The sequence below is a fragment of the Hippichthys cyanospilos genome, chromosome 3 (genome assembly GCF_059441005.1).
Source record: "Hippichthys cyanospilos isolate Australia breed blue-spotted pipefish chromosome 3, RoL_Hcya_1.0, whole genome shotgun sequence".
Lineage (NCBI taxonomy): Eukaryota > Metazoa > Chordata > Actinopteri > Syngnathiformes > Syngnathidae > Hippichthys > Hippichthys cyanospilos.
The window spans coordinates 16,587,094-16,600,660 of NC_142371.1; the positions used below are offsets into that span (position 1 = coordinate 16,587,094).

Here is a 13,567-nt window from a genome sequence, read left to right on the forward strand (position 1 = left end):
TGACGAGCCCCGATACCTAACCACCTCCTGTCAGGAGAGGAAGTGACGGACCACATGACCCACCGACCACTTTCTGTCAGGAGAGGAAGTGGCAGACCATGTGACCCAACCACTTCCTGTCAGGAGAGGAAGTGGCAGACCGTGTGACCTAACCACTTCCTGTCAGGAGAGGAAGTGACAGACCACATGACCTAACCACTTCCTGTCAGGAGAGGAAGTGACGGACCACATGACCCAACCACTTCCTGTCAGGAGAGGAAGTGAAGGACCATGTAACCTTTGACGGGTTGTAGATAGAAGCAATGAGACGAAAAAAAAATGGAAATTGCAGCCTGACTGTACCGGATGAGCGATGCGTTCGAGGACTTTGAAGAGAACCCATGTCATCAACTCACGAATGTACTAATCGGAGAACGCCTGGGCGTCAATGCGTTCCCGCCCACTGTTAATTTATTCGTCCGTTGATCCACACTTGGTTTATTTATTATTTCTGGTATTTATTTTTCAGGCAGCTGAGGGAAACACAACGTTTTTTGTGTGTTTTTCTTTGTGATAGAATTTTGAACCGTCAGACTACTGTGCCTTTTACCAAATAGGATGTGTTTATTTTTTTGAGTTTCGAGAGAAACAATTGGTGCTTGGAGTGCATTTATATTATATTTTGATTGTTTACTTTCACAAAAAAAAAACAACAACAACACATCTTGACAGTAGTCAGCTGGGACCTTCACTCACATAACCGCAAGTTATGCTATCGTTAGCCTAATAGCATGTATGCAATTTTTTTTCTTTATTACTTTTTCCAAAAAACAACACAAACAAAAATCTAAGCTGACAACAAAAAGTAATCGCACACGCAAAAAACACCTTACGATGAGAGGAGCACACAAGAAAATAAAGAAACAAGAAAAAAGAAGCAAACAAGAAAAAGGACACATTCAAGAAAAAAGAAGCACAAAAGAAAACGTAAGCAAACAATCAAAAAGAGCAAACTAACTTTCCCACGCCAACCACATCCGGTAGGGAAAGTTAGTTTGCTCCGTTTATTGTTTGTGTCCAACTATTCCTCTGCTTGTTTGCATCTTTTTTATCGTTTGCTTCTTGTCAGTTAATTTTTTGTTTGTGTGAATTGTACTTCGGGTAATATTTTGGGAACGGGAGAGTCCCTTCAATTGTTCTGAAATTTGACCTTGACGAACAAATGTGGACTTTGGCCATTGCGCTATTAGGCTAACGACCTTCTCCGACTCAACTTCAGAAACGCGCATCCATCTTGTCAGCAGAGGCTCCTCTGCTAGCCTTTTTGATGTTTTTATTCTCTTTTCCCTCCTGTCGAAGGAGGCGCACTGAACGCTGGTGCAACTACAAAACTTGAAACGATGGGAAAAAAAATGTAAACAAAACTAGTCTCGGCTTGCCGGCGGCAAGCTAGCTCGCTAGCTAGCGAGCCGGCGACGCGCCCTCGCTCCTCCTGTGCTGCTAACCGCATGGGAAGTCCAAAATGGAGGAGGAACGGCGGGCGCGGCGTCGCAAAACACCGTCGCGCTCAAGCGCGGGAAATCTTGACACTCGACTCGTATTTGCGTCGAGAGCTAGCCGGGACGTAGCGGCGGGCGGGCGGGCGGGCGGCCGACATGCAAACGAACGCCTTGACTTCATTTTCATTGGATGTTTTTTTACGACTGGAGTTTTACCTCGCTTGATTCACGTTACTCTTGATTTACTTTGTTGTTTTGATTCCGTGTTTAATTTTTGTTTCTCATGTATTCTGCTCAGTTATTTTTATGGTCGTTTGGCAATATTTTTTCATTGTTTATTTTTTTTGTTTTTGTTTTCTGTTTCGTTTAGATCATTTTTGGGGCATTTTTTTTGGGTCGATTTCAGGTATTGTTTTGTTTTTGTTTCATAGTCTCATTCGGAAAATGTTTAATTGTTTTAATTTTTTGTTATTTCTGTTCCCTGTTTTGTGTCATTCTTTTTTTAATTTTTATTTTGATATTTTTTAATTTCTGGTATTGAATTATTTTGCTTTTTGTTTTTATAGTTTAATTCGGTAAATATTGTTTCTACTTAATTCAGGTCCATTTTTTGTTTCTTTGTTCTCCATTTAAGTTTTGTTTTGTGTTGGACTTTATTTTCTATAATTACTTTTAATTGAAGAGTGAATTTTTTTAAATTGGAATTGTTGATTTTTTTTTTAATTGTACTAATTTAGTATTTTTTTTTAAATAGTTTGAATAATATTTGAAGTGTAATTCAATGTACTGTATTTTCTTTATTTATTTTGTTGACTTGAATGGCTCCCTTCGGTGTAGTGGAGGCCTTATTACGAGAGCGAGTCTGACTGCAGACCTTCCCTCGATCGTCAGTTTGGGGGGGTTGTTTTGTATTTAGCAGGGGAGGGACAGTCTTCCACACTTCCACTTTTTTCTACGGCCAAGGCGTGACCGATTGCACTTAACTTTTACATGTACCTTTTCTACGTCGTCGACGACCGCTTGGGAATCTTGTAGCCTTTCTTCTTCAATACTACTTGTTTTACTACTTTCCTTTAGCGCTTGACCCCCCCTCCTTCCTCGCTCCCCCTCGTCCTTCATCTCCCTCAATCCCGTCAGTTTTCCTTTCTTTGGCTTACCTTCCCACGTTACTTACTCCGGCTACATTTTTTTCAATAACCACGCAAAAAAAAAGGAAGAGTTTTGGAATAAATTTTTTTCAAAGCTGAGATGGAATCTCATGTGATGATTTTCAAAGGGGTGCGCAGATGTGATGCGTCGGGTGCATGTTAAAGTGCCGTAACATGATGTTCAAGTACCTTTCCCAGTGCAATATGCACATATAAATTACGTCCTGGCGCACTGATGATTTAATTTCTTATTAAATTTGAGTTTTCTGGGACCAGGGAGTAAAAGCGCTCGTTTGCTCTTACCGTGCCGTGCCTGCCATCTTGCAGCTCAAGTGGCAGGCCGAGCGACATGCATCCATCCGTCATCGTCATCTCGTCCTCACGAGGCTGGCGGCCGATTAAGAAATAAATAACAGAGCCAAAATCAGGCGTTTACTCACATTGAAATGCAAATTTACCGCTTTTGCTATCGCGCATTATTTCCATCAGATCGGTCCCCGTGGGAACCCACTATTCATAAATGTACTTCCACCCGCGGGTAAATTATTTAGTGCAGACTCTAATTGTCCGGCTGTATGCTCACAAAGACGCATTTTGGCCACCTCAGCGTTTCCACAGTAAAACGTTGTAGCTAAAAAATGAAACGTTGCTGTTTACTTGGCCGACTCGGTGCAAAGTCTCTGTTCCCCAACCTCGCAACAAAAGTAAAACACCCGAACGTCTCCTCAGGAAAGGTGGGAGTGTATTTTCTCTCGCGCAGGCGGCGGAGGTGGGGAGTTGCCATTTGCTCCTGTCTCACTCACTTCAAGCCTTTTTCATCCGCAAGGGTGGGGCCGGCGCGAGGAACGCTTTGAAAGGCGTCGATGAAAGAAAATAATACTTTGGGAATGTTTAGGGTGAGAAATCGACTTTGGGACTTGAGTAATGAAGATTGACTTTTCGTGTTACGGCCCCTTTAAGAGGATGGTGATTTTTGTGCGCGCGTGCCTGCGTGTGGGGGACTACAACCCCGCTAATCTGGCTCGGGGTGGGGCTGGGGGGTAGTCTAGCCGCCCACCAGCTGCCAAAACAGAACACAACACTTGCCCATGTGTGGATTTTGGAATACGTCACTTTTGTGTATACATAATGTGGAGGTAATATGCAGGGTGGAGGCTTTGGGAGATGGGGGGCTTATAAGCTCGGTGTCAGACAAAAAGGCTATCTTAACAAACAATTGAATAAAAAATAGTACCTCATTTTCCTCATCAAAAGGCGCACCGGATTAGAAGGCACACCTTCAACGAATGGCCTCGTTAGGCTCAGGCAACCTAGAACATTTCATAAACAGCAAACAGGAAGGAAGACAAACAGACTGTTTCTCACGCGAGGAGGGCTTCCCACTCATTCATTTGGGTCGGCCCAAGGTACAAAAGCCATCGCTGCCATACATCAAGACCGACCCCGTTCTGCTTTTGCCCTTCGGCCGGGTCACAGCGCCTTTCTCCCGCACCGCGTTACACCACATTATAAGACGCGTCGTCAGCTTTTGAGGAAATTGAAGGCTTTTAGGTGCGCCTTTTAGTGTGGGAAACAGTAAAAGCCACGATGAATTTGAAGACCCTTTTTGCAAGGATTGCTCTCAATTTCGCATGCCGATTGTTAAGTCAGTTGTGGCCAAAAAAGTAAAAGTGGGGTCGCTCGTATTTCGAGGCGCTCGCCAATACGCGACTGGCGCTGTTGAGGACGGGCGTGGTTTTGTTTGGAAAGAAACGGGAGCTGCGACGCGTTCTGTGCTTGCGTGCCACATTTTGGGAGGGTGTGCTATAATACCCCCTAGCGCCCCTCCCCCACTCGCTTTGGATGAACTCAGCCATGCGTCACATGCTTACAGGCACGCACATACATCAAGTCCCAAAAAAATGCCCCAATATTTCCCCCACGCACAAACACGCACACCAATGCGGAGTGCGGCGAGACGCTGACTGCCGGCCGGCCTTGTGACAGCAGTGAGGAGTGACCCCCCCTTGTATCCATGCAGTTTTTAGCAGAGAAGCCCCCCCCCCCGTCTGGAGGCTGAAGACGGCAAGAGGAGGAGGCCCACTCTGACTTGACTTTTATCAAGCGCAGCAGAGGACACCCAGGCTTGTCTATTGCCTACGCCTTGAGATACAAGTGACCCCGACATACACGCTTTTCCAGATTCGAGTAGCTTAACCCTTGTGTGTTTTTTTTTATATTTTGGGGTCATTTTCTTCCACATCATTCTGTGGCAGTGTTTTAGCCACAACTTTTGCTGGAGTCATAACTAAGCAGTCGTGCCACGTTGAACTTTGCCCTGTTGTCACCATCTGGGTGAAATTTCAGCTCCCTGTGATATTCTTTCAATGCTGTCCCTTTGTAGCGAAATGACTTGAAAGATCAAAGGATTGGACAAACAAAATACAGCACAGGGGTTAAACGTTATCCCATTGGCTGTATTAAGCTCCACAGTTTGTGGCTTATTATGGCATGAATTTTGATTGAGAGTCCAGACGATGTTCTGCGCAAACACTCTAAAAAGGATGCATAACGTAAACGTAAACGTAAAAAGATGCCATTGGGATTGAATACGTTAATAAGGGGCAACTGCAGGGATGGAAGCCGTTGATGTGCTTAGGCCGCGCGGGTTCCTGTGTGCGCTCGCGTCAAGGTCCTGGGAGAGGTGCTCATTTATTAGGGCCTCCTGTCAAGTCAACTGGCGCTAAAAGTGGGTCGTGGAGATGAAACGTAGCACAAGAGGCAAAAAGGAGGCCTTTGCTCATCGATCACAACATTTTTGGCTTGACTTCCTGTTTTGGTCATCTCCCACATGAAATGCCACACTTTAAAAATGTATTGCGGCAACAAAACAAAAAGAAGTCGGAAGAGGTTCAATCACAGGAATTGTCAAACGGTCTGGACACACACTGACAAGATTGTGAAAATAAAATAAAATAAAATAAAATCAACACCTCCCCTTCAATAAATGATGGCATCTTGTTGTTGGATTGGGCCCAAGATTGAATTTTGCGGGATACTTGTGATTGAAATCTAGATTGAGTTATTTATGTTTGAACAGTTTTATCTTTGTAGACATGGATGGCTGTAGAGCGATTTGGGAAATTTGGGCACAGGGAAGGAGCAAGGGGGGGTTGGGGTGGGGGGGGGGGGGGGTGGGGGGGGGGCTGTCTATCTGCCAGACGAACGTTGCCCCAGGCTCACTCGCGCTTTCGTGCTCACGCTACTCCAATGCCACTCAGTTGACCCATTTCCCGTAAAATAGTCAAATGGGGGGGGGGGGGGGGGGCGTCTGCTGTCATCTCACAATCACATGTCCCCGGCTGCAGTCAATGGATAAACTATGTTTTACACTGACTCGACAAAATCGATGAATGGCAATGAGCAGCTGCTAAAAAAAAATCGACAGACCCCCCTCACGGCGATTTCATCACGAGATTTTTGCATCATGCTTTATTCTTATGATAACTGAGAACAATAGTTTTGATTGTCCAAATAGGCGTCTTATACTTAACGATTCTCCCCCAATCATTAAATACCTTGTACAATGACGATTTTTTTGTTTCCTTATATATTCATATAGTTGAATAGAGATAATAAGTAAAAAGGTTTTAAGAACCTTTACCCATCTACAGAAATTGTTGTTAATGCAGTATACAGTACAGGTATGTAGCGAATGGGCGTTGAGTGTATTTACCGCTAGAGGGCAACCAAACAATAATCTAAACTTTCCTCAGACGTCGCCGAAGGAAAATACTACTTCCTCTTCCGGTTCGCTCGACAACGACGTTGTGCGAACGGAAAGAGCCGCGCGACTCAACTCAAAAGTTGTCGAGGAAACTTGAAGCTTGTGTGCATAACGTCGTCAAGCGGATCCCAGTCGTGTTACTCTCACCGCGCCGGTGTCCTCGTACCGGATCACCTAAACAGCAAAGAATTTATCAGGTAACCACGCGGCTATTTTTTCATGCTAACAGTGCTAATGTTAGCATATAGCCAGCCTGCCACTTTTTGCGGGAGGGATTGACTTTTGACACCATTTTCAATCAATCAATCAATTCTGTCATCATCACATATTAAAATGAAAGTCAACCCCACACTTTTTTTAATAGGTATACCTATGTACAATGACATTGTGGCATTCTATTTATTCTTTCTTTTTTCTATTCTACGTGGCCCCAGTGTTGTAAATTGTTGGCATTTTGACTAAGATTGTTTTTTTGTAGAGTAAGAAATTAAGCAACAAAATCTTCCTGGTTTTATCTTCTTTCAGAGGGCTGCTATTTTGCCACTGGCAGGCGCCTGTAAATAAATATTTCTCTAGCCTTTACTGTCACAAGTACAAGGTATGAAATTTTGATTTAACAAGCTCTAACCGTGCAAGAAAGGGTTGGTCATCACAGTTGCTCATGTATGACCAATCAGTGCAAACCTCTTTTCCAAGGTGAACTGTGATGTGTCATTATCTGAGCCCCGGGGCTGAATTCTTTAATCTTTAATAATAATAATTTAAAAATAATTTATTCTTTTACCTGCAAGCACAATTATAATCAGAATGCGGTGTTGTGACTAATGTGACCGCACTAAACATACTCTTGATAAGAAATTTTGGGCGTTGACTTCCCCTTTAATGACACTACTGTAACTAGCCCAGTGTCTGAACTGGATGAATTGCTCTTGGACAGTTACAAGTTCCACTGACCATAACTAGTAGCCTGTTATGTGCTTCACCTCTGCCTGAATCAGAGCTTGCATTTTATTTTTTTTTTAATACGTGCATCTTTCAGACGCGAGGATGTCTATTTCGAAACGAGAGGTGGAGGAGTTGAGGCCGTGGGTGGAGCGCACGGTGAAGAAGATGCTGGGCTTCTCTGAGCCCACTGTGGTCACCGTGGCTCTGCAGTGTGTGGGCAAAGGTCTGGACAAAAGGAAAACAACAGGTACGATTGGAGATGGCTTTTACCTATTATATACATGCCCTCAAACAAGGAGCATCAAGTTGTATGCAACTTTCAATACGCTATTGAACTTTCACTTTGAGTCACATTCCCCCTTGTCCGGATGGCGGGGCTCCCGTTCAATTGATAGAGGAGCACAATGGGAGATAGTGTGGAACCGATGACGATTATTAGTAGTCAAGGAAGCTGTTTACCAATGTTTGGATCCGGTACCCATTTACAGTAGAAAATATTGCGGTTAAAAAAAATAAATACAAACTTTACCTTTGTTCTTATATCTTTAAGCATATGGTTATGGAACGGCATTTCAGATTTTCATAATGATCATAAGGTTCGGTTGAGCACGATTACAATCGTTTGAGTTGCGACTCAGTTGTCGATTCACACTCGATTCCTCGTAGACCAGCTGCACCCTTTCCTGAACGAGTCGGCCGGCGGTTTCGTCGAGCGTCTTTTCGAAGTGCTGGAGGAGAGCCGCGGTTCTCGAAGCAACAAAGGAAACGCAGAGAAGACGCGCAAGAGGGAGCTGAAGGTAAGCAGTGACGCCCTGAAGGCAAACGTTTTGAGCTCAAGCTGAAAGATGCGCCCGCCACTTGCTTCTCAGGACGCCTTCGGCGAGGAGACGGACACGCCTCCGGCCGCCGCCGCCGTTGATGGCGGCACGGTGACCAAACGCAAGCGGGTGCCCCGCTTTCAGGAGGTGGAGGAACCCGAGGTCATTCCGGGGCCGCCGACAGAGAGTCAGGGCATGCTCAGCAAGTTGCAGGTACGTCATCGCCGCGGAGCCCACCTGCCACCGTAGGACCGCGCGATGGCGTCATTGCGCGTTTTCCGATCGCTTTTGTTTCTTTAGATCAAACAGATGATGGAGGAAGCCACAAAGCAGATCGAACAGCGAAGGAAGCAACTCAACCTTCCATCTCCTGTGCAGGTATGAATGTGGCTTGAAAGTGTTTTGTTTTATAGTTTGTTTTTGTGCCATGACAAAAAAATCCATACGCCTGTGAGTATTGGGCGATTTTCTGTCTACATGTTTAGTTCCACCCTTTATTTTCAAATCAATAATGTAATACAGTAAGTATTCTCTAGCGAGGAATCATATTTGCATAGTCCGACACAGAATTATAACAGAATTTCCTAATGCGGGAAACGATGGCGGAAAACCTCCGGCTTTTGCCTCACTGCGGGCTCCGGAATGGCTTTCGGGTTTTAGCTACCGGACGTTCCAATCCAAAGGATCGATCGATGATGTAATATATTTATAGGAAATTTTATGCCTACGTTTTTGTTTTGTTTTTTTGTTTCCCCCGGGTTCAGGAATTTCCGTTTGACAGAGATCCCGTAGGTGGGAACACTTATTATATAGGGATTGCTCATGGTGGATGAAACTGCCAACGCATCGCTCACATTTGCCTCCTATCTACTCGACAGAGCCAAATGGAATCCCCCATGTCCCGCCTTCTGGGCCACGCCGGCGGGGGCGGCTCCATCATGCCCTCGCACGCCGCCAGCTTCATGAACGACGCCATCGAGAAGGCTCGCAAGGTCGCGGAGGAGCAGGCGCGCCTCCAGTCCCAGATGACGGTCAAGCCCAACCTATTGGGAATGTTAGGCAACTCCATCCCGCACAACTTTGTGGCTCTGGCCAACCTTCACGCCATGGGAATCGCCCCGCCGTGAGTAGCGGCCCGCGAGGCCCGCCGCACTTGCTTTCGGGTGTCCGTGGGCCGGCAATTATGACTTAGTTTTTCTCTTCCAGGAGAGTGGAAGTGAAGGAAGTGAACAAGCCGACGCCGCTCATCCTGGACGACAAAGGCAGGACGGTGGACGCTACAGGCAAAGAGATCGAGCTGACCCACCGCATGCCCACGCTCAAAGGTATTACCGTATTTCTCTGTGTGCGAGTCCAGATTTGTTTTTCCTCATTTTCGACCCTTTTTGCTATTCGATATACGATGAAGAAATGTGTCTAAAAGTACCGTAACACATACCGTGCGTTTTAATCGGACAGCCGCTTGATTTACGGATGTTGTCAATCTGCAAGCAAGCAAGCCCGACCTTTGCCTCTCTTGCGTCCAGCTAACATTCGAGCGGTCAAGCGGGAGCAGTTCCGACAGCAACTCAAAGAAAAGCCCGGGGAGGAGCTGGAGTCCACCTCCTACTTTGACAATCGCGTAAACGTGATCGCGCCTCAGCGCGTTCGCAAGACCTTCAAGTTCCACGAGCAGGGCCGATTTGAGAAGATCGCTCAAAGGATTCGGACGAAGGTCGGCGTCGGCGCCGCGCGGGACCCGCCGGAACTCCCGGGCGGTCCCTTTTCAATATGAACTTTGCTCTGTTGCGGTAGGCCCAATTGGAGAGGTTGCAGAATGAGATTTCCCAGGCGGCCAAGAAAACCGGAATCCACGCGTCCACCAAGCTGGCTCTGATCGCTCCCAGGAAGGACATCGGCGACAGCGAAGTGCCCAACATCGAATGGTGGGACTCCTTCATCTTGCCCACCAACATCGAAATGTAAGACATCCTTTTACTTTGCATGCCGTATTCATGCTATGTAGCGTTTCCTTTGTGTGTGGAAGCTCCAAAGTTGAATAAGAGTCAACTGCTGTACAGTAACTTAGTCTTTTCTCCACATTTCTCCAATTTTGTCTTCTCATCTTCTCCTCTGATTGTCTGTGGCGAGTTTCAGTTCAGATTTATCCGTCACTTTTTTTAATTTGCTCCTATTTCAAATGCTGATACTTGCCCCAAAAGCGTGACTCCACTAATTGAAGAATATATATGATTTTACTCATGTGTCAGTCTTATCTTTATGCGCTTGTTTTTTTGCACTCCGTGAAGAAAACCAGAAACCAAACTTGATGAGGTGGTGCTTTTCGGGGTGACCAATTTAGTTGAACATCCTGCCCAAATTAGCCCTCCAGGTAAGTGTATGATGTGCCACGCATCTGTCTTATTTGACTGCATCGCAGCCGCAATCCTCAAGGACTAAACCGGTTACAGTGTTGGCGCGTGTGTGTGTGTGTACGTGTGTGCGCTTTCTGTGCCGCCAGTCGACAAGGAAAAACCGGTCACCCTGGGCTTATACTTGACCAAGAAGGAGCAGAAGAAGCTGAGACGGCAGACCCGGCGGGAAGGTCAAAAAGAAGTCCAAGAAAAGGTCCGACTCGGACTCATGCCTCCACCGGAGCCCAAAGGTAGATTCCAAACAACCTTTGCCTTATTACTTTTTTTATTGCCTACTTTATTTTTTGCTCTATTGTGTGGAATGTAAGTCTGCTTGGGGAAGTGAACAGAATAAGAATTTCATTGTGTAGTCTTACCATGCACACGACAGTAAAATTCTTGAATCTTGTTCACCGATGACTGAACATTAGCAAGGAAAATGCGGTGTTAGCTCTAGCCTACAAATGAGAAACATATTAAAGCGACCAGCCGACGAATGGGAAAACTCCTTCAGCTATTTGACGTAATCAACGTCGACAATGTCGACTGTTCGCGGCAGAACGTCCGCACCCGCAGAGGTGTTGAAAATGATGAGCTCGTGTTTTATATGATTCCTATGTTTGTGTGCGCGTCGGCGTGTCCTTCAACCGTTGGAGATGGAAAAAGTAAGCGGCTAACACGCATCTTGATTTTTATTTCAGTTCGCATCTCCAACCTGATGAGGGTGTTGGGCACGGAGGCGGTTCAGGACCCCACCAAGGTGGAAGCCCACGTCAGAGCGCAGATGGCCAAGAGACAGAAGTCAGTGAGGCGTGGCGCCGGTCGCACTGCCCTTGCCTTTATGGCGGGACTCTCCCCCTTGACGCGCTGTCACTTTTTGCGCAGAGCCCACGAGGAGGCCAACGCGGCACGCAAGCTCACGGCTGAGCAACGCAAGGAGAAGAAGGTGAAGAAGTTGAAAGAGGATCTCAGCAGTGGGGTTCACATCGCCGTCTACAGGTTGGTTGAACATGCGCGCATCAAAGCTAATGTTCCGCCGCCCTGAAACGGACCTTCCTGTTCCTGCGCAGGGTTCGTAACCTGCAAAATCCCGCCAAGAAGTTCAAAGTGGAAGCCAACGCCAACCAGCTCTACCTGACCGGCACCGTGGTTCTGCATAAAGATGTCAACTTGGTTGTGGTGGAAGGAGGTGAGGCGGCCTCTTTTTGGATTCTGACCTTTACCCTCCCTAAAGGTTCGCTCGACTGTGTCACGGAACTCCTTTACGCTTGCCATGAAGAACTGGACATCCAATGTTTTCTTCTTTAGTATTCCAAAGAGCACATCCGTATGCTCAAAAATCCTACTAAATGTGTTGAGCAAAAAACAAAACTTAAAAAAAAAAAGTAGATTCGATTTTTCTGCCGAGTCTGGCTTTGCCATACGCTATGCCTTTAATGCAGATCAGCCAAGTAACACCTTGGTTGCTGACCATAGCACCGCCTCCCATGCAGCGAGTATCCAGTCACGTCAGGTTCAACCCGAGGCTTCTAGATGGCCACCTTGCATCTTAACTTCATTCATTAGGTTTTTTTTATGTTTAAAATCCAGACTATGAATCTTGTTTACCTAATGGTGCGACTTGAGTTCTTTTTCTTAACCGGCGCGTCTTGTTGCAGGCCCCAAATCTCAGAAGAAGTTCAAGAAGCTGATGATGCACAGAATCAAGTGGCAGGAACATAACTCCAAAAGAGATGGTGAGATACACTTTAGCTTCTTTTTTTCGGTGAATGAATCTGAAGCTCATGACTCGCCGCGCACAGATCCGGATGGCGACGACGACACCAGGAGGAACAACAAGTGCTGGTTGATTTGGGAGGTGGGTTTAGAAAAAACAAAATAAAAAATGCGGCTGTGGCAGCGCTACCCTCATACTAAGCTGACTCTTTCAGGGCACGGCCAAAGATCGCTCCTTCGGGGACATGAAGTTCAAGCAGTGCCCCACGGAAAACATGGCCAGGGAGCACTTCAAAAAACACGGCACCGAGCACTACTGGGATCTGGCTCTCAGTAAGAGCGTGCTGGACAGCGCCGACGATTGAACGCCGCCGCTTCGCGGCCCTCCCTCGGACTCGTTGGCCGGCCGACCTCACGTGGCCTCTGACTGACCCGCCCGCCCGCCCGTAGACTTGAACCCGGCCCCACGAGGCTTTTGCAGACATTTTCTTCACGACGCACGAAGCGACAGGTCTATCCATCGAGCCTTTTCGGAACGTGTGGCGGAACACGCATGTTTGTGCGTCCGCGTGAGTAGTGGTATGTATGACAGATTTCTTTTTTAAGGTTATTCTGTAAGATTACACTGTGATATAAATCACTTAGACACACATTTCTGTTCTGATTGACCACTGAAGTTCTCCAGTCAAGGTGTTAATAAAATTCTATCCCTTCAGTGAATTAAGATTTTTTTTTTTATTATTGCTGTCAAGGCCAATAAATTAAAAAAAGCATGCTTGAGAGTTTCTATACAGCCACAGTATGTAAACTATACACATCAAGTCTAGAAATTGGAAAATAACAACTCTTGGCTGGGAGTCAATAAAGTCATCTATGGATCGGACTAACTACAACAACTGAAAATACTAACCATAGCAAATAATATCATTTGACGTACAGAAAGAAGCTCCTGTGTTCTTGTGTTGTGTGAAGTTGCCATTAGTAGATGAAATAGAAGAACAGTAAAGACTATTGGAATGCTAAAATCACTCTTATTGTCCAAGGCATCCACTCCTGAGTTTCCGGGAATTTTTCACCCCACTTGGACTGACTTTGAAAGGCTCATAATAAATATCACATATTTATAATCTCAAATATGAATATTTTTACTTTCAATACCCAACCTTTTGTTCAGTGGCATCAGCCCTATCCATACAGATATAATTTTTTTTTTTTCGGAACCTTCCTCTTTATGTACAGCAATTTTGAAAAAAAAAACGTGATAATCGTAAAAGTAACAGCTGTATATTTATATATATTTATG

General features: G+C 45.7%; 1 protein-coding gene across 1 annotated transcript; it reads left to right on the forward strand.

Annotated features, from left to right (window-relative positions):
• The first annotated feature begins 6,425 nt into the window (after nucleotides 1-6,425).
• prpf3 (PRP3 pre-mRNA processing factor 3 homolog (yeast)) lies at nucleotides 6,426-12,984 on the forward strand. The gene is made up of 17 exons (XM_088409482.1): nucleotides 6,426-6,589; nucleotides 7,432-7,584; nucleotides 8,004-8,134; nucleotides 8,207-8,368; nucleotides 8,456-8,533; nucleotides 9,034-9,278; nucleotides 9,362-9,480; nucleotides 9,682-9,869; nucleotides 9,950-10,116; nucleotides 10,444-10,526; nucleotides 10,656-10,799; nucleotides 11,250-11,349; nucleotides 11,434-11,547; nucleotides 11,619-11,737; nucleotides 12,207-12,284; nucleotides 12,351-12,406; nucleotides 12,480-12,984. The coding sequence occupies exons 2-17, from the start codon at nucleotides 7,440-7,442 to the stop codon at nucleotides 12,627-12,629; spliced, it is 2,079 nt and encodes a 692-aa protein (XP_088265608.1). The 5' UTR covers nucleotides 6,426-6,589; nucleotides 7,432-7,439; the 3' UTR covers nucleotides 12,630-12,984.
• Nucleotides 12,985-13,567: the final 583 nt, after the last annotated feature.